Raw genomic sequence first — 25,907 nt, forward strand, 5'->3', positions numbered from 1 at the left:
CATGTGAGTTAAGATATAAAATATAAAATTTATCTATATTGTGTTCTTAAGTTTATAAATTAAAAAAAGTTTTTATTAATATAATAAATTTAAATTTTTAATATATTTATTTTGTATTCATTAAATAAAATTATTTAAATTTTTTTACTAATAATAAACGTATTATGTACCCTAACATATTAGTTAAATTATAAAATATATAGTAAAATATATATTTTTTATTAAAAAAGAGGTTGTAGTTTTTGTTTTAAAAAAGAGCATGTAGTAACAGAAAATGGTTTTTATTGTCATTAGGAATGGTGACATAGAAAGCAGAAAAGAATATGAAGTGTTACTCTGTCTAAGAACAACTTGAAAATGATATGAGAAGGAAATTAATTTTTTTAATTAAGAGGGTAAAATATAATTTTTAATTTTTTAATATATTTTTTAATACTGTTTTTAGTCCTTAAATATATGATAAGGGATTATATTTTATTTTTTTCAAATAATAAAAAGGAAATTTAGTTAATCTGTTTCTTAAGAATATATATTAAAATTACTATTTTTAGAAAATTTAAATATTTTTGTTTTAATAAATATACAACAATTACATTAAAAATCAAAATTTACACAATTTTTTATAATAATTTTTTTTATTAATAACTTTATAAATACACATATTAACTAAACCCAAAAAAAAAATTGAGACCCATACGAGAATAAAACAATAGAAGCTACGAGGGAGCATACAACATTTCGAGTTGTTTTAGATGGATTAATCAAAGTTGAAAAGTGTGAACTCTATGATCCACGTGTCTACAGGCCATTCGCTTGTCTATATAGCTTCAATTCTTCAGCATCGAAAGAAGCAATACGCTGCCCTGGAACTCCCTAGTCCCTATCTTCCATTAATGCATGCTTGCTTGCTAATATTTGGTAACCGAGGAGACCATTTTCCCTTATATTAATTAATTATAATTACCTAATAACATTCGTTTCAACTTCAAACACCACATCGCTTCACGCCTTCACCTATATAACAATATTCTAGGAATTACTTCTTTCCCTTCGTACGTGGTAGTTGCTAGTAACCTTGCATGGCTTCCAAGCAAGAACTAACGCTCCCATTTAAACTTTTGCTGGTAAAGATTTTGTAGAAACTCTGTTTAGTTTCCTTACTCTTCCACTGGGAACTATCATTCAGCTTCTGTCGAAGAACAAGCAGAACCATGATAAAGAAGCTGAGGTTGGCTGCATCAATAATCTGTACCATAGTGTGGAAAATGCATCTGATGAGGTTTTCTGGAACCCGATTTGCAAGCAAATGTTGCTTCGACCGCGAAACCCTTGTGAAGCTCTTTGCAGGAAACTGAAGCTGAATGTGGATCATACTGAGCCCACAAGGTGCTTCATGTGTACCCTGGGGACGGATCTACATAGGAGAGTGTGAGGGCAAATGTTCTCATTGAGATTTTATAAAGTTACATGTATTATATGGCATAAAAATTTATTTGTCCTTAGTCCCTCATTCAATAGTAAGATTCATCCAAAATTTAAATTTTGAAATATAGTAATATTAACAATTGAAATAAAACATAAAATCTAAATACACAAATATCTATTAATAATAATGACATTAATTGAAATTTTAAATTCAATTATATATATATTATAAAGAGTTAATTTTGTAATTCGATCTTATGAAAAAAATTAATTTTTAAATAATTATTAATTAACATATAACAAAAAATTAACATTTAATTGTATTAATAATAAAAGAGTTATTCAATTTTTTCAAACTATGAAACTTAGAAGAATAAAATTCTAAGTGATATATTATTAGTTAAATTACTAAACAATTATTTTAATCTATTAGTTAAATAACTAGAAGATTAATTATATTTTATAATAATAAAATATATAATTATAAAAATATTATCATATATATATTTTATCCCACGGATAAAATTTTTTTGATCTGTAACTGTGTGGCATCAAATGTAAGATAAGTGATTATTTTATGTTAAGTACTTTTTCAGGTGCTAGTTACATAACACCCATTTTATTTTTATCTATTTGTTCCATAGAATTTAAAATATTTTTTAACTTCTTTTTAATTCTTTTTTACCCTAATTTTTGTGCTCTTAAGCTGAAATTTTTAGAGGTACATTTTTTATTTTTTTTTCATTTTTAATGACTTTTAAAATTTGAAACTTAAAACCGAGTGTTTTAAATAATTTCAGTGGTTCTACATAATTTTCAAAGACAAATAAATTTCATATAATACTCAAATAACAAGTCAAAAATAAAGAAGCACCACTAAATTTACATATTATAAAATTAAGCACAAAATCACTAAAAAATAATTTATATAAACACCAAATCAAGTACAAATATCTTCTAACTATTCTTAACTCTCATTTCTTATTTAATTCAGTTACTAGACCTCTTAAATACCATAAAATACTCTTACAAAGACTGCAATACATTTGGCTATGGTATACTTTTTGTTTGGCTAAAAACATCGCAAAAAGTGTTAAAATTTGATCATTATGTGCTTGAATTTGTATAGCTCATTAGATGTACTATATATGGACTTTAAGAGAGGTTTTTTAGACACATAAGAGTGCAAGAATTTATTATGATCACTACTGAAAAAATAAAAAAAATAGAGAAAAAACAAGAGCTCACTTTGTTAAATTTTTGGTAAAAATACGAGAATTAGTGAAAACGGGCAAGGAATTTTTTTTGTATGACTTGGATTCTTAAAGAACATTTGAAGAACAATGGAAGAAATATAGAAATGATGGTTGGGACGTAGAGGAGGAGTGCAAAAATTTACTCTTTCTCTCTCTAAAACTTGGCCATTTTGTACAAAAATACATAAAGTATTTCATAAATTTTATGATCAAGGATTCCTTAAATAAAAATTTGAGTTTAAGGTGGATTAATTGTGGTAAGAGGTTGAAAATATTTGTGGACAAGGGATATATATTAATAAAGAAAGGGCGTGAAAACGAGAAAGTTTAGTCAGTGCTTGCGTGTCGAACTTATCTACAGTTAATCGCAGTTAGTTACTCGAGGTTAAAAACATAGTCAAGTGGGTGAGAGGCTGAGATAGTCTCGGTCTAGAGGCTGAGAGGGAGGGGCGAGTTACTTGAGTGGCAAGTAAGAGGATTCAGAATCTCTAAAAATCGTTTGCGGAATACTAGTTAAAAATTCGGTTGGGGAGTAACTTTTATCGTGTGGTAAAATAATTGATAGCTAAAATTTATTGTTAAAGAAATAAATTATTAATGGATGGCTAATATTAATATTGGGATACAATTACTAACGTATAAATTATTTTTACCATTGATTCTGAGTTTTTTGGTTACTAACTTTTTTTTTGGTACATGCAAAACTATCACTAAAAGTGAATTCTCGACTCAAAAAGTTTATAGTGAGAAAAATAAACTAATGGTAAGCAAGTGTTTATTTTTTACTAGTCAAATTTGACTTAAAGAAATAAATTATCCTCATAAAGTTAAATTTGACCTATTAATTATTATTTTTTAATTTTTTTTACCATTGAGTATGCCTTACTAATAATTTTTGGATCATGGTTAAGAATTTTGCAAAATAAATTACAAAATAGCTAAAAAAGTCAGTTTACCAAAAATCGAATTCTTACAAAAACAGACAAAGGAAGCTACAATAATCCATGTCTCCCACTCTGTCTCCTCTCTCAACCAGTATGAGCTAATGGCCTGCAAAGCTAGATCATCGTACAACATCCACAGAAATTGCAAAACAAAGTATAATATAATAATCAACTTACGTTCATTATATAGGAAAACTAATTAGAGACAACTAAATAAAAATTTTGTGTGTTTTATGCAATTGCAACCAATCCAACGAAAGACGCATCGAAAAATTCTTTGGTCAAACTGATTTCTATTCTATTGGGCCATACCTATTCCTTTAAAAGTAATTTTTTTAAACTTGTGATTTATGAAAAATAGTAGTATTAATGTTTGGTGCAATTTTTAAAATTAAATTGCGATTTTTTAAGAAGCTATTTAGGAGTTTATAGAGAAATTAAAAAAATGACTTCTCTCATAATACTACTATTTTTTACCACATTTCAATAAAATAAACACTTTTAAAACTAAAAATCTAAACACAAAATAACTTATTTATAAGTTACTTTTAATATAGTCATTTATTGTTTAAACTTTTTTTTAAAAAAAATTTAATTAAGCTGTTTATCCAAACTGGATCTAAGAGTATCATCTTTTTTAATAAATATAAAATTAATACAATAAAATTTGATTTTTTTTATTTCTAATAACTTTTTTTAATTTATAATTTTATTATATCTTTATAACACAAGATAGATAAATTTTTATTTTTTATTAGTTAGTGATCTAGTAGTAAAATTATAATTAACTTTCTAAATTAGATAAATAATAATTATTTTTGAAACTTAAGAAATTTGCAGTTGTTTTAGATGAATTAAACCAAGTTGAATGGTGTGGACTCTATATTCCAGCCTTCCAGGTGTCCTCAGGTCATTCGTGATCAATATATCTTCAATTCTTCAGCATCGAAAAAAGCTATTCTTTGTTAATGCATGCTTTGGTACTTGATAGTATTTGGTAACCGAGGACACTAATTCTCTCCTCATATTCTCTTTGCAACTCCAAACATCACATCCCTTCACTTACCTAACATTCTAGGAATCACCTTCTTCCTTGCGCTAAACCCATTCAAATTTACCTTCTTACGTGGTAGTAGCAAGTAGCAACTAGCAACGTTGCATGGCTTCCAAGCTAGAACAAACATTCCCATTAAAACTTTTGGTGGACAGAAAGAAAAGCTGTGTAGTTATGGCTGAAGCAAGCAAAGATTTTATAGAAACTCTGTTTAGTTTCCTCACTCTTCCACTGGGAACTATCATTAGGCTTCTGTCGAAGAATAAGCTGAGCGGGCATCAAGAAGCTAAGGTTGGCTGCATCACCAATCTGTACAATAGCGTGGAAAATGCAACTGATGAGGTTTTCTGGAACCCCATATGCAAGCAAATGCTGCTTCGACCGCGAAACCCATGTGAAGCTCTTTGCAGGAAACTGAAGCTGAATGTGGATGACAATGAGCCCACAAGGAGCTTCATTTGTAGTAACCACTGTAAGAGAAGTAATTCTTTGTTAAGTGCTTTTTCAGGTGTTACATGCATCAAATGTGGGAACCCGATGGACAAAGAACCGAAGATAATGGTGAATGATTCCAGTAGTGAAGTAACTCATCGTCGTGAGGATGGAGTATTTGTTAAAGGAGAAGCCATGTACTTGATTTTTGATAATTTGAAAGTGCTTCAAAGCTCTCCTAGAATCTTTGTGAAGGAACTTGTCCAGCTTGGCTACAAAGATTTCAACAATTTGACAGAAATTTATCAAAATGTTGGTCTGAAGGAGGTAACTTTGCTTTTCTTTTGAAGAGTAAAATCATATTTTGCATCCGTTAAATTTTCATCTCCCTATTTTTATTATCTAACTAAAGACTGAAAGTCATATGTAATGATTGATGAGGCTGCTAAAAACCTTTCGATCAATTTTCTTCTATGATGATTTTTTCTCTTTATTGGCATTGTCTCTTTAGATTTTGGAGTTACTAAAGCAAGCATTAACCTCCAAGACTGTCCTCAGTAATTTGTTCTTTGCAAATAGAGTCTAGGGGATGTCCACTTTTTCACCAAATATAGGAACAACCCAAAGACCATGGTAGAAGTGATGAATCTGCTAAAAAAGCTTTCAATCAATTTGCTTTTATGTTGATTTCTTTTTCTCTTTCTGGCATTTTTCTTTTTAGGTTTTGGACTTACTAAAGCAAGCATTAACCTCTAAGACTGCCCTCAGCGATGTTTTCTTTGCAAATGGATTCTCTAAGGGGATGTCCACTTACTCACCAAAAATTGGACAAACCATCAACCATGGTAGAAGTGATTATTACAGAAACCTTAAGGTAACTGTGAGCAAATCCAAGAAGAAAATACTCCATGCCGAAGCTGAGGAGGATTTTGTTGATTTTCTATTAAGCTTCCTTACGGCACCACTTGGATCGGTTCTAAATGTTTTGGATGGAAATGCTTCTCTGGGATGCATGGACAACTTGTACGATAGTGTCAAGGACCTCAATTCATCATGGTTCTTCACAGAAAAAATCGTCACAAGACATCCCTTGCTGAATCCACACGTAGCGCCCCAATTCGGTTTCAAGAAATGGCAGCCGTTACAGATTCGTGAGACTTGTGATTACAAGTATGGCTATATCTCCGGACTATTGATCCCAAAGTCACTTATCGATATGAACACTCAATTTTATGAACCAAGATCCCCTAATGGCCAGAAAGAAGTGGGGTTTGTGAGGAGGCCATCGGTGTTTGTTGTGTGGGATGATCTGCATGTGATACCAATGGCTAATGCTTCCAGCATTTCATTTATGCAAAAGATGAATATTCCATTTGATGATTTGGAGGAGCATGTCATCAGAATTGGGAGTGCAGAGGTAATAATCCAATAATCCATTCTTGAATAATTTCTAGAAAATCCTGGGGGCCAGCTGATTTTGGCAATTTTGGTCGGTATTTGACTAGAACAAACACTAAATTATTCTTAATAAATACATTTTATTTGTGTATAAACTCTCCTAAATATAGATGTAAACTATGTGTTTAATGTGTGCAAATTCTTATAATGTGGATGCAAGTTATTGCTGGACAAATATTGGCCTAAAATAATAATATTTGCAGACAATGTAATATTGCTATAATATTACCTTCAGAGATCCTGTTATTTATATAATCCATGTTAATCAGCAGTGTTGAAGAGATAAAATGATCCATAATGCTATACTGGCAAACATAAAATGCATCAAGGAATGCCCTAGTTCAATGTAATTCTTGAGTTGAAAATTTAATTTGGTATGTTTCTATAGTAGTTCTCAAGAACATTCTGTCTGACATTTTAATAGCACAAGATTCTTCCATTATAACTAGTCTAAAATAAATGTATGCATACATGTTCAGGCACTAAACCTGTTGGGGGCTTCTTTGACAACCAATGCTGCATTGACAGAAGGCTTATTCTACCTCTTGGAGATGCCAAATCAAGATGCTAGAGCTTGAAACTTTCTCTAGTTGGTGATACGGGGCTGAATGATTGAGCAATACCATGATATTTCCGTTTCTGAAATTCGCTAACTATTGAGTATGTTATGTTTGAGTGAGACATGTATGGTGTTTCTTATTTTGGTTCTTGTACGTTGTTCTATTTTGTAAGTGATGATATCTTTGTAAGTAAGCAAATGCTTTTTTTTTTTTTCCAAAGTTAATGGTATTTTATTCAATGCTTGAAAAAATACAGTGGGGTCCATATATAGGACAGACAAATGAAAACAAACAAATAAAATAAGGGTTATCCCAATTAATTCACTAAAAATGAAATGGAAATATTAATAACTAAAGAAGAAGTGAGACCAGGACGGAGCTTAGTTAAGACAAGGTGCTATGGTCTCCTAAATTTTTGTTAAAAAAAATTAATAGTATTTTTTTAGAAAATAAAAAATAGTTTTAAATATTTTACTATGATTTAAAATACTAAAGTTTAATTTTTATCTCTTGTTTTTATTGCACAATAGTTTTTAGTTTTAAACATTCAAACCTTGTTGGATTTAGACGGAACTGAGTGAATTCGCATTTTGTAGCTCTCTATTTAATAAGCAACACTCTTTCTACCTTTGAGTTTGAATATAAAAAATTAGATATTTTTATTTATGTAATTTAATATTATTTTATATTTTACTGTTTATTTAATTTAATTTTTTATATGATAAAAAATATTAGAATATTCAATAAGTATTGATATTATTGTATTTATATAAATTGATAAAAAAATTTAATAAATATTATAAATTTTAATATTTGCCCTTCTAACTTCTTTTTTACATATTTTATAGGATATATATTCAAATTTTTATATAAAATAATCATGAAAAAACAAAGAATTGATTTTTAAGAGGAAGATTAATATTCAAGAAGGAGAATATACAACTTTTACAATATTAACACTTGTAGATAGTTTTTTATTTTAATGAATTACGAAGAAAGTGAGATACAACCTTCAAAAGTTTAAAAAGTTGTATCTGATGAGTTTGACCTTAATTTTTTGAAACGAGACCCTAGAAAATGGCTTTAAATTTAGCAATATCACTCAAACCAAAAAGATGAGGTTAGAGGAGCTTATCTTAAATAGGGTCCATATTAAAAACATCCTGACAATTATCTTTTATGTGGTCCCCAAAAATTTTATTTCAAACTCTGTCGCTGAGTGAAACGAAAGAAAAGGAAAGGAAAGTGTAGCATCTAGGGATTATATTTCATCTCTTCCAGTAACAGTAACTGGAGGGAGCTTCAACTGTCTTCCCCGGTGCCACAATCTGCTGTTCAAAAATAAATATATTTCTTGCTTTCCTAGATGAAATGTAATCCCTAGATGCTGCACTTTCCTTATTCATGGATTGTGCAAATGAGGGAGAATATCATGTGTACAGGATCTTCTTGATGAAATGCATGAGTGGACAACCCCTTAATTTATTCACTTACAATATATTATTAGATGCTTTATGCAAAATCCAACATCTTGATGAGACAATTGCACTATTTCAGAAAATTATTGACAAAAGTGCATCGTCCAGTATTCTTTTGAATGGTTTGTGCAAATGTGGAAGAGTAAGGACTGCAAGGGAGTTTTTTGAGCATCTTTTGATCAATAATTATCGTCTAAATGTTGTGACCTATAATATTATGATAAGGGGGCTTTGTAAAGAGAGTTTGATTGACGAAGCAGTGACCTTGTTTTCAAAAATGAAAGGAAATGGTTGTCTTCCAAATGCTGTAAGTTATGAAACAATTATTCGAGCACTTCTTGGTAGAGATGAGAATGAGCAAGCAGTAAAGCTTCTTCGTGAAATGATCAGTAAAGGTTTACTAATGAACAATAACAAGGAGGTGAGATGAATTATTTCAAATTTTAGTGTTACCCTAGTTGGTGTTAGAGTAAGAAATGACATGGAATACGTGATACTCCCTGCTTATGACCTGCTTTGGTTATTTCTTATGTATATGTGTGTGTGGATTTAATTTGACATTGTGGTGCTGCATTTGGTTAATTCACATGACATATGTACACATAAATGATGAGTTTTATTGAGATGAAGATAATCTGTGTTGGTGGTAGTTGGTTTTGAGATGTACTATATTTATGGATGCTGTCCGACTGATTTGTTTCTCCAATCTGCAAACATAAGCTTTCCATCCATTTTTATCCACTTACTGTATTTATAATCGTGAGTGCTCCTCTAACTATATTTTGGGTTCTCTTTTATTTATATTTTTGAATGGGAATCCTGCTCTTCCAACCAAACAAGGAGTGTCAAGTGATGTGTAAATAGATTGTATTTCCATATCCTTAGGTTGATAAGGATAAGGATTCTTTTGGTAATTTGATATTGGCTACTATGGTATTCAATGGAAAGTTGAGTGAAGACCCATAAATGCTAGCTTGGAAGTTGCCTTTTCCTTTGGAGTTTCATTGTTTCGGTGATGGTATTTTCTACGATTGGTATAGATGGTACAGAATTGTGCTATGCTCTTATGGCTTTTGTACATTGAACAAATTAGATATTAAATCATATTATTCTTCTTGGGGGTGCCTAAGCTATATGCTTCATGCTATCTTTACTTATTAATCATTAATTACTGTGTTCAATTCTGTTTATTCTTAGCATACAGGGGACAAACTGCTGAATTCTGGCCATAATCTTCAACTATTATTTGTCCCTCTCCAGAGCATTTTTCTTAACCTGGAACAAGTTTAAAGGGGGGTAAAATGATCCTGTAAAAATGTTATTGTTATACTATACACTTTGTTGCTCTTTCATATAATATCCCCTTATATATAAAACAATATGCTGTGACAGGTGAAAATGTATTCGCTATTTCCTTGCGAAGTTGAATAATCATGAGGTCATAGTTTTCTATGCATGAACATGAACATGAACACTTGGAAAGCATTGGTGTCACCTAAATAAAACACCTTATTTTTGCAATTTTTCTATAACATGAAGTTGATGAAAGTTTTCAAAACCATTCTATAATGCACTACCACATTGGCCATTATTATCAATCCCTCATGTTTCACAGTAATATCACCCCCTATAACTCTTTATTTCATCCTATTACATAATACAATATGAATCTCAAAGAGATGAAATGATGAATATACAAAAAGATGAGTAATATTCAGCATCAAGAGTCAAGACTGTGTTATGTTGTGCTAGTGCTAACAAAGTGCTTGCAGTTACCAAACTTATCATCACTTCCAAAATAGAACTAGGAAGCATCAAAATCAAAATGCCAGAAGAATCTCACTCAATGGTAACATATATGATAGCTAGTTCTAATATACAAAACAAATTATTGGGGTTATTCTATTATTCAGCATCTTGTCACCAACTAGAAAAAGATCAAGCTTTAGCATCTTGGTTTGGATTTTCCAAGAGGTAGGATAGACCTTCTGTCAATGCAGCTTTGGATGTCAAAGAAGCCCTCAACAAGTTTAGTGCCTGAATGAAAATTTATGGATTATGAAGGTTATTACTTCCATCTCAGAACCTAGAGGGTAAAAATAGGAGAAATATGGGTTTTTTATTTAAATAAATAAAATAAATATAATGTTTACAGATATAGACAGGCTTACAGAAAATTACATTTTTTCCTTTATTACTTATCTTGGTTGCACAGGAAATGAGATCATTATGAATGTATTTGTGGTATAAGCAGAGTTTTCAATAAATTGATTTTTAGTGAAAATTATCTATAAATGATAATGATCCTCTTAGGTGAAAGTTTCAGTGAAAATTTTAATTTTCACATAACTTGATTTGGTATAGATTTTTCTTATTGAATAGAAAAATGGACACTAAATTAGATATGGTTTAAAGAGAAATATTTCTTGAACATAGTTATCATAGTATTCTAATAAGAAAATCAATTCTCCATGATATCTTTAAGATAAAAGTGAGAAGTGGATTGTTACCTCTACCTCCCTAATGCACAAGACATGCTCCTCCAAATCATCCAATGGCAGATTCATCTTTTGTATAAAACAAATGCTAGAAGCATTTGCCAGTGGCATCACTTTCAAATCATCCCATACAACAAACAGTGATGGCCTCTTCACAAATCCCACAGCAAGTTCTCTTGTTCCATCAGGTGATCTTGGATCAAAAAGTTTCATTGCATCAGGATTCTCCACCAAACTCCTCTTCTTAGAAACCACACCATTTGGATTAACATAGCATATGCTATTCTTTATTAAACCTCTGCCATACCAATAACTTGGAGTATCTTCTTCAGGAAGTTTCAATGGCTGCCTCCTGTAACCGAATTGTGGCGCGACTCGCGGATCGAGCAATGGAGTTCCAGAAGGCCTTGTGATTGTGAGCCGTGACGAATTGAGTTCTTTCACACTTTTGTACAAGTTGTCAATGCATCCAAGAGAAGAATATCCATCCAAAATATTTAGAATGGATCCAAGGGGTGCTGTGAGGAAACTGAATAGAAAATCAACAAAATCACCCTCTGCTTCAGCATACACTATCTTCTTCTTTGATTTTCTCAATATTACCTTAAGGTTTATAGAAACACCAAAATCAAAACCAGGTTCTTCATGTTTTGGCCCAATTTTTGGTGAGAAAGTGCACATCCCCAAAGAATCTCCATATGCAAAGAATACATCACTGAGAGCAGACTTGGAGGTCAATGCCTGCTTTAGTAAGTCCAGAATCTTTGTTTTTTATAGATAAAAAAAAAAAGTTATTAGAATGTTTCTCATTATCAAGCATCATTAAAAAATATATTATTAGATGCACAGAGAGTACTTAGGTGGATTATGTTCATATTATTAATAAAGAGACATTTTTATCTAAGACTCACCAATCACCATTATCTTGTATGCTTAGCTAAAAAGTCAATTTGTTAATAATATGAGCATAATCTACTTAAATACTCCATGAACACCTAATAATTTCTCCATACAATTTTCTGTTATCAAATATTGATATATGTGCTCACTTTGTATCTTGTACCAAGTAAATTCACATCTTTATTATAGGTGGATGAAGTGTGACCCCACTTGATAATAGAAATGTGAGTTGGCCTAGTGTACTATGCATAATAAGTGAATCAACATTTTTTCTTATCAAATTAAGATACAGTCCACACAAAAGTTTAGAAGCTAATTAAGGAACTTAATAAAGAGTATTATAATCAGCGACACCAATCATATCACAAATAACAAGTCTAAAAATTCTGAGTTCAATATGAACTTATTCATAAACAGAACTGTACTTGCAAATCTTAAAAAAACAAAACTAAAATGTTACCTCCTTCAGTCCAACACATGGGGATATGTCTATAAGCTTATGGAAGTTCCTGTAGCCAAGTTGGGTAAGTTCCTTAACAAAGTTGTTAGGAGAGCTTTGAAGAACTCTCAGATCATCAAAGATGAAATACATGGCTTCCCCTTTAACAAAGACACCATCGGTATGCATCTCATCCTCGGAATCTCCGAAGAGTTTCATTTCTTTGTCCATCGATTTCCCACAAGAGCAACAACTAGCACCAGTAAACGTACTCAACAACCAATTACTCCCCCTCTTACAATTGCTACACATGAAGTACCTTAAGGACTCTGTGTCATCCACATTCAACTTCAGTTTTCGGCAAAGGGATTCGCAATTGTTCTGCGGACGAAGCAGCATTTCCTTGCATATATGGTTCCAAAAAACCTCAATGCTTGAATTCTCCACACTTTGGTACAGATTGCTAATGCAGCCAAGCTCGGCCGGGTGATCATGCTGTTGGTTATTCAACAGTAACCGGATGATAGTTCCCAACGGAAGAGTGAGGAAGCTAAAGAGAGTGTCTATGAAGTCTCCACTTGCTTCAGCCACAACTACACGATTTTTCTCTCTGTCCACCAAAAGCCTCAAGGTGAATGTTTGTTCTTGCTTGGGAGCCATATTGGAAGCCATTACAAAACTCACATACACTAATTTTAATGCAAGGTTTGGGTATTTCTTATGCTTTATTTATCTTGATTCCCAGTGTATTTGTTATTAATGGGGTTGTGTGTTGTAGCTGGAATAGAAGAAACATGAAAGTGAAGTGAAGAAGGAAACTAAGAAGAAATTTCCTTTGTTGGCTATAGCATTATTATTGGGACACATTCCAGTGTTTTTTGTATGTATTGTGCAAGAAAAAAATACCATAGGTTATGAAACAGTGAGGTGTATATTACTTTCCCATCTCCTATCTTATATGTGCTACGACATGAAACATGAAAGTGACTAGAGCGAAAGGCGTTGCATTGGTCAAGATCTTATAAAATACGTACAAACGATAAATTGGCATTAAATATTAACAAGTACATATTAGTTAATTTTCTATTAATTTTACATTTTTCGTTGCGTATGCAGTATTCATATTTAAATATTTAATTGAAAACTGTTAAGCTTATTATACTGCCAAAAAAACTATTTTGATACACCGTGAAGAAACGTTTGTACGAAAATATTTTGATACATATTTTGTCCTAAACTAATAGGTTATATTGGCTAAGAGAAACGAGAGGAAACAACACACTTTGTCATTATTTCACTCTGCTTGTCCCAGAGAAACTTTCAATGCACCAAGTTAAAACATTTGGGTAGTTTACATATTACTTTAATCATTTTCTGGATAGTTGGTGCAGCTAACACATTGGAATTGGTGAATATTGATATTGAATTCTACCCTTTTATTTTATGGAAAAAACACTTCACAAACCAACCCTAGAAGCAAAAAGAAGCAATTTAATTGTATGCATTAAATAGTGACAAAAAATTGAAGCTAGCCTACTTTTGAAGTTCAAACTGAGCCGCACTTTTGTCCTCTTACAATAGTTGTCACCAGTATGGGGATCAAAAGGAGCATTGCACAAGTGGCAAGCTCAAAGCCAGTACATGCAAACAAAGATCATAGATCTGCAAGAATTAAGCACTTACAAGAATAAAGTTGTATGCCTATGCTGCCGTGTCCGAATGTTACTGTGAAAGTCTATTTAAGTCCAACATTATGATCAACCAATCAAGGGTTGTTTAGTCCACATCCTGGACCATCAGCAACCAGATAAAGATCTAATTGTTATTGGACAACAATAACTTCATTAACTGGAGAGGAAATAATTTTCGAATGTGAAATTGCAGATAAACCTGTCAATCAACTACAACAGCAGTTTAATCTGTATCTGTTTGCTTTATTATGTACACAATAATTACATTAGTAACAGCAATCATAGTTCTAAGATTAAAGACAATCCAAAATTCAATGTCAAAATGTAGGAGCTATGTTGCTTCTAACTTTACACTGCATAAGCTACTTCAAACTACAAATCTAAATCAAATCTAATTCACAAAAGCTTAGAAACAAATTCTTGAAGCATTCCATGAAAAAATAGATTGATTTAAGAAAAGTAGTTCTTTTCCCTTAACAGCTAGCTTTTAAGAAGCAGTCTCCCATTTTCCTTAGATACGTAACAGACCACAATGCATCAATTTCCAAAAATCACACTTAGCAACAATTGAAATGATATCACAGAGTAAAAGACATACTGCAAAAAGGAAACAAGAAGATGAATACAACTTAAACCCATTGAGAGAAAATATATTACCACTGCACCAGAGATGAAACATTTAAGATGACAAGACAGTTGTGAACTTTGTGGGAGCAAGAGAAAGTGGAGAGATAGCTTTTATCAGTCTTCTACTCTTCTCAGTTCCCCCTGTGGCTCTCACAGCTGCGAAAATAATCTAGTATTTTGGTTGTAATAAAATGTTAGATGCACTGAGACAACTACCACTATGAACTGATCTAATACTGATTGCGGACATGCTAGTGTATCTATCATGAACAGATCAATCATAATCACTTAGTTTACTTTACAATACTTGATCCTGAAGAATAAAATAGGCTGAAACATGCACACGCAGTAAACATTACGAGAGGAGACAACCCAGAAATGGTGATGCTCATAAAATATTAATTGCCATTACAGAGCAACAATATCTAAGTACTGGAAGGCCACTAGCCAGGCATCTGATTCTCGGCATACATCATTAGTTCTAAAAGAAAATCTTGGATTGCTTTTAATTAGCAATAAGAGGATGATATTCTGCACATCAATATCAAAACCCCAATTAGTGATACTCCTGATGAATAGGGGGGAAAAAATTTAACATTAAATCCTGTATCCAGATTCATCCAACAGAAAAACGATCAAACCAACCAGGCAAAGTTGCCAATAACAAATTATAAAGAACAACAAATTTTATTTTTAAGTAAAATAATAATCATCTGATCCTTATGTCATTAACACACCTTGGCGGCTTGGCATAATTCATAAATAGTCATGTGAGTAACCAATTTAGAGTAAGAGAAGCAGATAATCTCAATTTGACACCTCCAAAACAAGAACGGAACAAATTGAGAATTAAATTTTACAACTCCTCAGCTAACAAACAAAAAAGTAAAACAGGACTACATTGAGATGCATCTTATCTATCAGAGAGTAAACAGACATATCAAATAACAACCACCATAAAGACCTACATACTAGAACAACAATGAGCGTGCTATTCAAAGAAACAGAATTGGTAAAGAATTGTATATTAATAGTTGTGAAAATTGAGATTATAATTCACATCAGATACCTATGAAAATAAACATACACTTGAAAAGAAACGTAGAAATTTTTCCTACATGAAAATAATCATTTTTCTTCCCTTGATTTACTAAGGACTTCATTATCATTATTGTCGGTCACTGAATTGTCTTGCAATTCAAGTAATTTCTGTTCTTCCTCCTCACCTTCCTGTGCAGTTGCTTCTTTTGCAGCCTTTGGCTTACTTGTTGATTGTTGATACATAATCCCACCCAGCATGCAAATCAAAAGTCCCACAGTTCCCACCCATGTTGAATGCTTGTCCCAAACTACCAGATTAATCACCACCGTCAACAACTTGTTCACTATACCAAGAACTGTAAACCCTGTTGCAGAAATCGCCCTGCGGCAAGAAAACCCGAAGAAAGAAATAGATAGACCAAACAAACATGATAATCCCACTGGCAAAACCACTTCGAAAGAGTACCAATCTGACTCATCAGAAATCTCATGCTTAATCTTCTTCAGCTCACCCATAATCATCAGCTCCAACGGAAAAAGCAGTAGAGCCTCAAGATTGTTGTACAACACAAGACCCCAAGTGTTCAATCCGATTGTCATCACAACATGCTTTATGTAAACAAAATCTATGGTCATACTGATCAAATACGCAAGCGCCCAGCTATAGGCCATGAAAGTAAACTGATAATCTGTTGCAACATATAGCACACTCCCCACAAAGATTGTGGCCAGGGATGCCCATGTCTTCAGTGTGGGCCATGGCTGGTGAAGGAACAGAGTCTCCCCTACTGCGACAAAGATCGGTACAACCGACCGGAACACAATAAACGTATCCACATTGGCATGCAAGAGCAGCTCACTGTTGGTGAAGAGCGAGAGATAAAAAATGATAGCAGCAGGTAAAAACCTCCACATTGTCAATAAATCAAGCGGATCATGCTCAACGAACTTGAGCCGGCCAACGATAAAGACTCCAGCTGCGCTAGTGAAGTATTGCAGGGCTGTCAATGCACCCGGGTAAGGGAACTTCATTATAGCCCATTTGTTGATAATTGAGAGCAGTGATGCAGATAAACAATAACCAGCAGCAACACCATACACGGAGATTTGTTGCAACAAAGCATTGTACCAATTTCCCTTGTTATCAACATCAGCAACAGTCGCAGTAGCAGTAGCACTCAGATTGGCATCCTTTTCAACTTTGATGCTTGGGTTAGTAGTTGGGTTTTCCACGTCATTGTCTTTAGACATCTAAACACAACCGAACAAAAGAAATAACAACATTTCAGACTATAGCAACACATAATTTTGCACTACAACTGCACCGTCGGACTGTTATTTTATACTAAAATCCGAATAACGGTGTAAATTTAAATTAACAAAAATGGAGTAAAATTAAATTCCAGCAACAAAATCTCTAAAAATGAATAAAAAAACGAAGAAAATATAAATTTAGACCCCAAAAGAATTGGGAAAAAGAACTGACCTGGTCGAAGGCGTTGGACGGAGAAGGCTGCCGTCGAGGGACACGAGAGGACTAATGGTGCCAGCGGAGGAGGACGACACCGGACGGCGGCGTGGGTATTGGCTGCAGTGTCGGTGGTGCAGTTGATGAAGTGTCTGATATTAGGGTGAGGGCATAACAGGGATTTCACTGTTTGCAGTCCAATTCGCACAGATCTGAGTAGAATTGGAAGAGTGAAAACAGTGAAAAAGGGAGTGATGATAGCAGAATGCGTTAATGGCGGAGGGAAACTGGGAAAGAAACGTTGCTGACGCTGACCTCTGGGAACGTGTGTAATTTGATTGTGAAATGTTTATTGCTGCAACTTCTTGTGAGCGAAGAAGAAGAAGAAGAGTGGAGTGGACGCAGCTGCCTCCTGCATCGTACAACGAGTTCTTCAATCTTCACCTTCACAATTTCTAAATAAAGAAAAAAGAAATAACACACAGGATAAAAAGTAATTTCTTCTTTTTTTTTTTTTAATTTAAAAGTGATCAATTAGTAATTCAGTTACCATTAATTGCTTGTTTGGCTGTCATTATTTTGTTAAAAAAAATTGTTTAATAAAAAAATATCTTTTTTATTTTTTAGCATGTTTAACAAATTTTTAGTAGTAAAAGTAAAAGCACTAGAAAAATAAAAAAATTTTTTGAAAGGCTGTAATTTACACATTTTTTTAAAAGATTTTTTTTCCTTAAAAAAAGATGTTTTTTATATTATTATATCTAAACATAATTGATAGATAAAAAGATCTTTTTGTATGAAATATCTAAACATAAAATTACTTTTACTTCTCCATAAGATCTTTTAAAAAAACATAACTCGAAAAAAGATCTTTTCTTAGAAGTTCACCCAAACAAGCTCTTAATCTCTACATACAAGTGATTTTGCTCTAGAAGCCTTACAAGTCTTCTAATTGATGTTACGTTTAATTCAATCAATGCGCGAATATATAATTTCCTTTTTTGAAAGGATTTCGTTTTCTTTTTTTGAATTTCTTGCCTTCTCTCTTCCATCTTTTTTGTGCGTTTCCCTCTGCCTTCTCCTTCGTCTTTTACGTGCGTTTCTCTTTACTTTCTCCTTCTTCATTTACGTGCTTCAGATTTTTCATTGTGCATTTATCCATTGTTTTTTTACATCAAACTGTGAAATCGTTTTTGAAGATAATGGATGATTCAACTTCAGATTGTCAGCTGAACTAGAGCGAAGTGGATTTTGAAGCTGAATCCAATGAAGTTCCCGAGGTATGATTTAGTTTTAGTTAGTTATTGAATCTGAATTTGAATCTTGTTAGTAGTTTTTGATTGTGTAGCTGAATAATGCGTGAACCTTGCCTGTGATATTTGTTGTTTATTCTTCCTTGTTTGAATTGAATCTAATGTACTAGTTCTCATTAGTAGGGGTGTGCATGGGTCGGGTGAAACCGGGTTTGATGTGACCCAGACTCGGCCCGAAATATGCATCGGGTCTATTTATGAGACCCAAACCCGACCCTAGACCTGATAAAACCTATACCCTTTCGGGCCACAACTATACCGGGTAAAATTCGGGTGAAAACCGCGCCGTAAACATTATATTACTTTGATACTTTCTTATAAGTTAGCATGTTCAAATATCCAAATTTCTAAAACTCTAACCATTATTTGACATGGTAAAATTTACTTAGAAAAATATAACAAGAACCAACTCTTCTCTAAAATTAAAGCATAACCATAATCAATACTAATATTGCCTAATAATACCTAATATTTAAATCAATACAAATAACACAATATTATGCATTAGTCTAAAGTTTTATGCATTTTAAATATAAAACATTAACTTATAGTCTTATATATAATGACTAATAACACAAAATATTAAGGTTTACAATACTTAAATTTCACATAATAATAGCCATCATCCATCATTAATAATACAAAATATTTATTGTGTATGGTGACCGGGCCACCGGGCCGATTTCGGATGACCCGAGCTATGGCCCGGACCCGACCCGAAATAAGGACCGAGTCTATTTTTGAGACCCTTACCCGACCCTAAACCCGATGAAATCATACCAAATTAGTCCCTAAAGTGTTCGGGATCGGGCCAGGTCTTCGGGTCGGGCCGGACCATGAACACCCTTACTCATTATAATTAAAATAATTATGTCCATTTTATATAAGACATTCGGGTGTAGATCAGGAATATTTGGGTATATTTCAAGAAAGTTTGGGTATATTTACAGTTTATGACTTTTCATTTGACGGAGGGTGAATTGTCTTATTATTTTAGTTGAATTGTTTTAGTTTTTGTTTAGTTATGATTCATGAATCTGGTTTTTCTTATTTTTTATGATGGTTTTATAGTTGTATTTGTATTCTATAGTTTATGCCTGTTTTAATATGGATTATTTTGAGTATATTTTGCAGACCTTCTGTGGTGTTGATGACCAGTTTGTCCCCAAGCTTGGGATGACTTTTAACACTCTTGAAGATGTTGCAAAATTCTACAAGGATTATTCGAAGGTTGCAGATTTTTCTACAAGAGTTCGAAGCACAAATAAGAAGGGAAATCAAACTAAGAATCAATTGATTACATGTAGCAGAGAGAGAAAATGGAAATCGAAAATATCTCCAACCGAGAAGACAAATCCCTCAGCTAGTTTAAATTGTCCTGCAAGAATTTATATACACGTATTAAAGGATGTTGGTGTTTGGATCATTTCGAAGGTCATGTTGCATCATTCACATCCTTACTATCCAGATCAAGCACAGATGCTCAAACAGCACAGGGAACTAAGCATGTCTGTGCATCGTACAATAGAGAATAACGAGGAAGCCGGTATCAGACCTAGCAAAACTTTCCAATCATTTGTTGCAGCAGCCGGGGGTCTCCACGAGTTAAATTTTATCGAAAAAGACGTGAGGAATTACATCATTGGAGAAGTGCGGAATGTTTCAGAACAAGAGGATGCAAAAGAATTCGGGAAATACTTATTAAGAACGAAAGAGAAGAATCAGAATTTCTTTTTCGAGCTTGAACTCGAGGACAATCAGTCTATTAGGCTTGATTTTTGGGCGGATGCAAGGAGTAGAGCTGCCTGTGAGTATTTCGGAGATATTATTTCATTTAACACCACCTACAATACAAACAGGTAATATGCTGTTCTGGTTTATGATGCTGAATTAATGTTCTTTTATGAATCTGCTGTAGAGGTGTATATTGGAGGTTTTTGGTGTATAAGATCATTATTTGGGTGTATTTATTGATTTTAATTCTGTTTTGTCGTAATCTATTTTAGGTATAATCTGGTTTGTGGTTCTTTTGTCGGGGTGAATCACCATGATCAGTCAACACTTCTTCGATGCACTTTGATGAAAAACAAATATATTGAATCATTCAAATGGTTATTTCAATGTTGGATTCGTTGCATGGGAGAAAATGCTCCGAAAGGGATTCTCACCGATCAATGTGCATCAATGCAAAGGGCTATCAAGGCTTGTATGCCCACAACAATTCACCGTTGGTGTATTTGGCATATCATGAAGAAGATTCTAGTTAAATTAAATGGCTACAAGGGACACATAAAAATCGAACAAGAAATGAGCCATGTTGTTTAGAACTCACATACTAAAGAATCATTTGATAGGCATTGGGATGATTTTTTGCTGAAGTATGGTCTTATGGACAACAAGTGGCTTTTGGTGCACGAAATTGTGATCATCAATAATGGCGCCAAAGACTTGGAGCTCTCGAACGTGAGTCACACTTTGTCACAACTTCGCACAACTAACTAGCAAGTGCATTGGGTCGTCCAAGTAATACCTTACGTGAGTAAGGGTCGATCCCACGGAGATAGTTGGTATGAAGTAAGCTATGGTCATCTTGTAAATCTTAGTCAGGCGGATTCTAATGGTTATAATGGTTTTCGAATATAAAGATAAATAAAGCATAAAATAGAGATAGAGATACTTATGTAATTCATTGGTGAGAATTTCAGATAAGTGCATAGAGATGCTTTGTTCCTGTTGAATCTCTGCTTTCCTACTGCCTTCATCCAATCCTTTATATTCCTTTCCATGGCAAGTTATATGTTGGGTTTCACCGTTGTCAATGGCTACCTCCCATCCTCTCAGTGAAAATGGTCCAAAAGCTTTGTCACAGCACGGCTAATCATCTGTCGGTTCTCGATCATGTCGGAATAGAATCCAGTGATTCTTTTGTGTCTGTCACTACGCCCAACACTCGCGGGTTTGAAGCTCGTCACAGTCATCCCGTCTCAGATCCTACTCGGAATACCACAGACAAGGTTTAGACTTTCCGGATCTTAGGAATGGCCGCCAATAATTCTAGCTTATACCACGAAGACTCTGATCTTTCGGAATGGAGGCTAAGAGATAAGCGCTCGATCTAAGGTAGAACGGAAGTGGTTGTCAGGCACGCGTTCATAGGTGAGAATGATGATGAGTGTCACGGATCATCACATTAATCATGTTGAAGTGCAGCGAATATCATAGAATAAGAATAAGCTGAATTGAATAGAAGAATAATAGTAATTGCATTAATACTCGAGGAACAGCAGAGCTCCACACCTTAATCTATGGTGTGTAGAAACTCTACCGTTGAAAATACATAAGAACAAGGTCTAGGCATGGCTGAATGGCCAGCCTCCAAAGTCTAAGAACTAAACGTCTAAAGATAGATAGCAAGCTCTCTAATACAATAGTAAAAAGTTCTATTTATATTAAACTAGTTACTAGGGTTTACAGAAATAAGTCTAAGTGCAGAAATCCACTTTCGGGGTCCACTTTGGTGTGTGCTTGGGCTGAGCTTGAGCTTTACACGTGCAGAGGCTTCTCTTAGGGTTAAACGCCAAGTTGTAACATGTTTTTGGCATTTAACTCTGGTTTGTGACGTGTTTCTGGCCTTTTACTCTAGAATGCAGCATGGAACTGGCATTGAACGCCAGTTTGCGTCATCTAAACTCGAATAAAGTATGGACTATTATATATTTCTGGAAAGCCCTGGATGTCTAATTTTTTATGCAATTGAGAGCGCGCCATTTGGAGTTCTGTAGCTCCAGAAAATTCATTTCGAGTACAGGGAGGTCAGAATCCAACAGCATCTGTAGTCCTTTTTCAGCCTCCTATCAGATTTTTGTTCATGTCCCTCAATTTCAGCCAGAAAATACCTGAAATCACAGAAAAACACACAAACTCATAGTAAAGTCTAAAAATGAATTTTGCATAAAAACTAATAAAAACATCCCTAAAAGTAGCTAGATCCTACTAAAAACTACCTAAAAACAATGCCAAAAAGCGTATAAATTATCCGCTCATCACAACACCAAACTTAAATTGTTGCTTGTCCCTAAGCAACTAAAAATCAAATAGGATAAAAAGAAGAGAATATACTATAAATCTCAAAATATCAATGAATATTAGTTCTAATTAGATGAGCAGTACTTGTAGCTTTTTGCTTCTGAACAGTTTTTGCATCTCACTTTATCCTTTGAAGTTTAGAATGATTAGCATCTCTAGGAATTCAGAGTTCAGATAGTGTTATTGATTCTTCTAGTTAAGTATGTTGATTCTTGAACACAGCTACTTTTATGAGTCTTGGCCGTGGCCCTAAGCACTTTATTTTCCAGTATTACCACCGGATACAGACACATGACTAGATGAACCTTTTCAGATTGTGACTCAGCTTTGCTAAAGTCCCCAGTTAGAGGTGTCCAGAGTTTTTAAGCACACTCTTTTTGCTTTGGATCATGACTTTAACCACTCAGTCTCAAGCTTTTCACTTGGACCTTCATGCCATAAGCACATGGTTAGGGACAGCTTGATTTAGCCGCTTAGGCCTGGATTTATTTCCTTAGGCCCTCCTATCCATTGATGCTCAAAGTCTTGGAACCTTTTTACCCTTGCCTTTTGGTTTTAAGGGCTATTGGCTTTTTCTGCTTGCTTTTTCTTTTACTTCCTTTTTTTTCGCCATTTTTTTCGCAAGCTTTTGTTATTCACTACTTTTTCTTGCTTCAAGAATTAATTTTATGATTTTTCAGATTATCAATAACATTTATCTTGTTCATCATTCTTTCAAGAGCTGATAATTTTAACATTCATAAACAACAAGATAAAAAATATGCACTGTTCAAGTATTCATTCAGAGAACAAAAAGTATTGTCACCACATCAATATAATTAAACTAATTTCAAGGATGAATTCGAAACTCATGTACTTCTTGTTCTTTTGTATTAAAAACATGTTCATTTAAGAAAGGTGAAGGATTTATGGAATTATTCATAGCCTTAAGACATAGACACTAGATACTAATGATCATGTAATAAAGACACAAATATAGACAAACATGGGGCTCAAAAACCGAAAAACAGAGAGATAAGAACAAGGAAGTTAAGGAATGAGTCCACCTTAGTGATGGTGGCGCCTTCTTCTTGAAGGACCAATGGTGTTCTTGAGCTCCTCTATGTCTCTTCCTTGCCTTTGTTGCTCCTCCCTCATAGCTCTTTGATCTTCTCTAATCTCATTGAGAATGATGGAGTGTTCTTGGTGTTCCACCCTTAATTGGTTCATGTCATGACTCAATCCTTCTAGAGAAGTGTTGAGTTGTTCCCAATAGTTGTTTGGAGGAAAATGCATCCCTTGAGGCATCTCAGGGATTTCTTGATGATGAGCTTCCTCATGCGTCTCTTGAGATCCATGAATGGGCTCTCTTGTTTGCTCCATCCTCTTCTTAGTGATGGGCTTGTCCTCTTCAATGAAGGTGTCTCCTTCTATGACAACTCCAGCTAAGTAGCATAGATGGCAAATGAGATGAGGAAAAGCTAGCCTTACCAAGGTGGATGGCTTTTCGGCTACTTTGTAGAGTTCTAGAGAGATGACTTCATGAACTTCTACTTCCTCTCCAATCATGATGCTATGGATCATGACGGCCCGATCCACAGTTACTTCGGATCGATTGCTAGTGGGGATGATGGAGCGTTAGATGAACTCCAACCATCCTCTAGCCATAGGCTTAAGGTCCAGTCTTCTCAATTGAACTGGATTACCTCTTGAGTCTCTTTTCCATTGAGCTCCTTCCACACATATGTCCATGAGGACTTGGTTCAACCTTTGATCAAAGTTGACCCTTCTAGTGTAGGGGCGTGCATCTTCTTGCATCATAGGAAAGTTAAACGCCAATCTTACGTTCTCCGGACTAAAATCTAAGCATTTCCCCCGAACCATTATAAGCCAATTCCTTGGGTTTGGGTTCATGCTTTGATCATGGTTCCTAGTGATCCATGCATTGGCATAGAACTCTTGAACTATTAAGATTCTGACTTGTTGAATGGGGTTGGTAAGAACTTTCCAACCTCTTCTTTGGATCTCATGTCGGATCTCCGGATACTCATTTTTCTTGAGCATGAAAGGGACCTCAGGGATCACCCTCTTCTTGGCCACAACTTCATAGAAGTGGTCTTGATGGACCTTTGAGATGAATCTCTCCATCTCCCATGACTCGGAGGTGGAAGCTTTTGTCTTCCCTTTCCTCTTTCTAAAGGTTTCTCCGTCCTTAGGTGCCATAAATGGTTATGAAAAAACAAAAAAACTATGCTTTTACCACACCAAACTTAGAATGTTGCTCGCCCTTGAGTAAAAGAAGAAAGAATAGAAGAAGAAGAAGAAGATATGGAGGAAAGGGAGAGAGGTGTAGGTTTCGGCCAAGGGAGAGAAGAGAGGGTTGTGTTGTGTGAAAATGAAAAATGATGGAGGGGTTTATATAGTGAAGGGAGAGGGGTTTGGTTTCGGCCATTTAGGGTGGGTTTGGGTGGGAAAGAGATTTTGAATTTGAAGGTAGGTGGGGTTTATGGGGAAGAGCGGATGGATATGATTGGTGAATGGGTAATGGGGAAGAGAGATTGAGGTGATTGGTGAAGGGTATAGTGTTTATTGGATTGTGTGAAGAAGAGAGAAGTGGGGTAGGTGGGGATCCTGTGGGGTCCACAGATCCTGAGGTGTCAAGGATTTCTCATCCCTGCACCTTTTAGGCGTGTAAAATGCCCTCCGTATGCAATCCTGGTGTTTAACGCCAGACTGCAGCTTGTTTCTGGCGTTAAACACCCAAATGTAGCCTATTTCTAGCATTTAACACCAGCCTGATACTTGTTTCTGGCGTTAAACGCCAGCTTGATGCTTGTTTCTGGCGTTAAACGCCAGACAGAAGCTTGTTTCTGGCGTTTAAATGCCAGACAACTCTTCCTCCAGGGTGTGCTTTTTTCTTCTGCTGTTTTTTATTCTGTTTTTAATTTTTTTGTAATTGTTTTGTGACTCCACATGATCATAATCCTAATAAAACATAAAAGAACAATAGAAATATAGATAAATAAAAATTGGGTTGCCTCCCAATAAGCGCTTCTTTAATGTCAATAGCTTGACATTGAGCTCTCATGGAGCTTCACAGATATTCAGAGCATTGTTAGGACCTCCCAACACCAAACTTAGAGTTTGAATGTGGGGGTTCAACACCAAACTTAGAGTTTGGTTGTGGCCTCCCAATACCAAACTTAGAGTTTGATTGTGGGGCTTTGTTTGACTCTGTATTGAGAGAAGCTTTTCATG

At 34.2% G+C, this 25,907-nt stretch overlaps 4 protein-coding genes across 5 annotated transcripts; 2 read left to right on the forward strand and 2 right to left on the reverse strand.

Moving 5' to 3' along the window:
- Positions 1 to 4,853: 4,853 nt before the first annotated feature.
- LOC130963249 (uncharacterized) lies at positions 4,854 to 7,147 on the forward strand. The gene is made up of 3 exons (XM_057889382.1): positions 4,854 to 5,438; positions 5,833 to 6,528; positions 7,049 to 7,147. Exons 1-3 carry the CDS (start codon positions 4,854 to 4,856, stop codon positions 7,145 to 7,147), a joined length of 1,380 nt encoding a protein of 459 aa, XP_057745365.1.
- A 3,286-nt stretch (positions 7,148 to 10,433) lies between these two features.
- LOC130960818 (uncharacterized) lies at positions 10,434 to 13,210 on the reverse strand. Its single transcript, XM_057886297.1, has 3 exons — positions 12,466 to 13,210; positions 11,118 to 11,867; positions 10,434 to 10,644 (listed from the first exon to the last, which is right to left on the reverse strand). Exons 1-3 carry the CDS (start codon positions 13,114 to 13,116, stop codon positions 10,546 to 10,548), a joined length of 1,500 nt encoding a protein of 499 aa, XP_057742280.1. The 5' UTR covers positions 13,117 to 13,210; the 3' UTR covers positions 10,434 to 10,545.
- Positions 13,211 to 15,478: 2,268 nt separating this feature from the next.
- LOC130960580 (GDP-mannose transporter GONST3) lies at positions 15,479 to 17,716 on the reverse strand. 2 transcript variants are annotated; one of them, XM_057886010.1, is made up of 3 exons: positions 17,587 to 17,716; positions 17,290 to 17,483; positions 15,479 to 17,054 (listed from the first exon to the last, which is right to left on the reverse strand). In XM_057886010.1, the coding sequence occupies exon 3, from the start codon at positions 17,052 to 17,054 to the stop codon at positions 15,891 to 15,893; it is 1,164 nt and encodes a 387-aa protein (XP_057741993.1). In that variant the 5' UTR covers positions 17,290 to 17,483; positions 17,587 to 17,716; the 3' UTR covers positions 15,479 to 15,890. The 2 variants fall into 2 exon arrangements, with proteins under 2 accessions (XP_057741993.1, XP_057741992.1); XM_057886009.1 differs by having other exon boundaries at positions 17,290 to 17,708.
- A 1,975-nt stretch (positions 17,717 to 19,691) lies between these two features.
- On the forward strand, positions 19,692 to 20,909 carry LOC130963250 (protein FAR1-RELATED SEQUENCE 5-like). The gene is made up of 2 exons (XM_057889383.1): positions 19,692 to 20,443; positions 20,591 to 20,909. Exons 1-2 carry the CDS (start codon positions 19,692 to 19,694, stop codon positions 20,907 to 20,909), a joined length of 1,071 nt encoding a protein of 356 aa, XP_057745366.1.
- Positions 20,910 to 25,907: the final 4,998 nt, after the last annotated feature.

This window comes from Arachis stenosperma, chromosome 2 (assembly GCF_014773155.1).
Source record: "Arachis stenosperma cultivar V10309 chromosome 2, arast.V10309.gnm1.PFL2, whole genome shotgun sequence".
NCBI lineage: Eukaryota > Viridiplantae > Streptophyta > Magnoliopsida > Fabales > Fabaceae > Arachis > Arachis stenosperma.